General features: G+C 57.7%; 1 protein-coding gene across 9 annotated transcripts in view; it reads left to right on the forward strand.

Moving 5' to 3' along the window:
* The first annotated feature begins 109 nt into the window (after positions 1-109).
* Positions 110-2,296, forward strand: part of TNIK (TRAF2 and NCK interacting kinase) — a 153,637-nt gene continuing 151,450 nt past the window's right edge. For all 9 annotated transcript variants that reach the window (XM_027685582.1, XM_027685581.1, XM_027685589.1 and 6 more), the window contains exon 1: positions 110-273. In XM_027685582.1, the coding sequence (XP_027541383.1) occupies positions 217-273 (57 nt within the window). In that variant the 5' untranslated portion in view covers positions 110-216. The remainder of the gene's footprint in view (positions 274-2,296) is intronic.

Consider the following 2,296-nt stretch of genomic DNA (forward strand, 5'->3'; position numbering starts at 1 on the left):
GCGGCGAGCCCTGCCTGCCTGGCCGCCCGTAGCTCGAGCCCCGCTGCGGGCGGAAGGGGCAGGGGCGGCGGCGGCGGCGGCCGCGGCGGCAGCAGCAGCAGCAGCTTCTCCTTCCCCGGCGCCCCGCATGAGGAGAGGCGTTAAATAGCGCCAGCGCCGCGGCGGCCGCCACTGCCCGCTCGGTGGCGGCGGGGCCGCCTGGCCGGCGGCGGAAACATGGCGAGCGACTCCCCGGCGCGGAGCCTGGACGAGATCGACCTCTCGGCGCTGCGGGTGAGGCGCAGGGCCGGGGCTCGCGGGGAGGGGATGCGGGAGAGGCACCGCCGCCATCCATCCCTCCATCCCTCCATCCGTGCCCCGGTGGGGGGGGGGGGGGGGGGGGGGGCGGTGGGGCTCCGTGTGTGTGATGCGCGCCCGCACGTATGTGAATGCGGGTGGGTAGCCGTGTGCGCGTGCATGTGCGTGCCCGCCGCCGCGTGTGCGTGTGCACCTACACATGTGTGTGTGCCCGCACGTGTGTGCGTGTGTGCACGTGTGTGCGTGTGTGCACATGTGTGTGTATGTGGGCGCCGCGCAGGGCTGCGGGCACGGCAGGTGTGTGCCTGTCTCTGTGTGTGTGCGCCCGCGCCGCGCTGCGGGGACGCGCCCGGGCGGGTCCCCGCGCCGGGGGACCGGGTGGCGCGGGGCCGGTCCCCCCTCCCGGAGCCCCCCACGGGAATGGTGGGATCGGACATCTCCCCGGTGCGGGGCTGCGCCCCAGAGCCCGCACTCCCCCCGCTCTCCCGGCCCCGCAGCCTGTCTCCATCCCTCTCTCGCTGTGTCCCTGCGTGCTGCCTCCTCCTCGCCCCCCTGGAAAAAGAAGCCCAGCGTGTACCCTTGAAATGTCAGACTCGTCAGACGTGTCAGCCTCGGCGTGGGCTGTGGCCTGATGTCCCCCCGGTCCATTTTTTCCTGTAACTTTCTTCCTTTTCCCCCTTTCTCCATCCTTCTGGCCGTAAGAACAGCTCGTTGGGAAGGAACGGGCATGGGGAGTCATTGAGGGAAGCAGCGTTTATGCGGGAGGCAACAGCGAGGCTGTTTCTCGCAGCCTGCTGGCATAGACAAATAAATAAAATTAAGCAGAATCCGCTGAAGACTTGCACAAGTGTATTTTTAGAAATATTATTTGCTTCAGTGCAAGAAAAAAAAAGAGAAATCTATCTTTATTCACTTGCCCTACTTTCTTCCTGGTGAGTTTCTAGTTGATTAATACTGTAAATGATTGCTCAGCAATACACACTGTAGATGAGATTGGACTGGGAGACCCATCCAGCTTAAAAACAGACCTGGAGCTCATTTACCCTCGTAGGTGGAAGGTGTCTTGGGAGAAAGGTTGCTGAATCCAGTGGAGTTAATCCAGGAGAGCAGTATCGTTTGTGGGGGAGGGGGCTCTCTCCTTCTTCCCCGCCCTCTGAAAATGGGTTTTTTATTTTAATATTCTTTTTTTAACATCTGTGTTGGGAAGCGCATTTGGACTAGGGTAAAATTTCTTTTTAAAACTGTATGCACACATGCTTAGGTTTTTTTTTTTCTTCCCCTGTGTTTGTGGCTTTTTAATAACAATGCACACCAGATACAGTCAGGGTTTTGTTTTCACTTTGGGAGGAAATGTATATTCCCTGCCTCCCCCGGAGACCCACCGGCAGCGCCTGGTCTGTGAGCAGAGCTGTGCTGGCATTTCAGGGTAATAAAGGGACCTGAAACGAGAGGACCAGCAGCAGGGTGGGAGTGCAAAGCCGTGTCCCCCTGTTCAGCCTGGTCCCCCTGCCCAGAAGTGGCCAGTCTGGCAGCGCAGGGCTCCTGCCACTTGGACCTCTGCCCCCTCTCGGGGGGAGAGACCTGCTCTGACACTTTCCTGTAAATGATGAGAGATGGGGTGGTTTGCAAGCGAGACAAGAATAGGAGCTTAATTTGCCAAGGAATAGATCTTCTTCTAAACTAAGCTCTTCTAGCACTTAGAATAATTGTTAAAGGTCATAAATTCAGCAGATAGGGCACGAAGCATGAATCATTCCACGGGGTCTGAATCAGAAATCGATAGTAAATTTGCTGCCTGAGCACAAAACATGGCAGGGAGGAGTAATTCCCCAAGCCTTGCAAAATTTTATTTATTAAAAAAGAAGTGTCACATTGCTGCGGGTTTGTAGGTGAGTCTGGGTGGAGGAGATGTTGCTCTTGTGCTGTCTGCATGTTTGAAGGGGTGAGGGAAGGCAATGTGAAAAGCTGGGAGCAGGTAGTGACTCAAAAATCTGGCGAA

This window comes from Neopelma chrysocephalum, unplaced genomic scaffold, assembly GCF_003984885.1.
Source record: "Neopelma chrysocephalum unplaced genomic scaffold, ASM398488v2 Primary Assembly neopelma1_69, whole genome shotgun sequence".
In the NCBI taxonomy this organism is placed as follows: domain Eukaryota; kingdom Metazoa; phylum Chordata; class Aves; order Passeriformes; family Pipridae; genus Neopelma; species Neopelma chrysocephalum.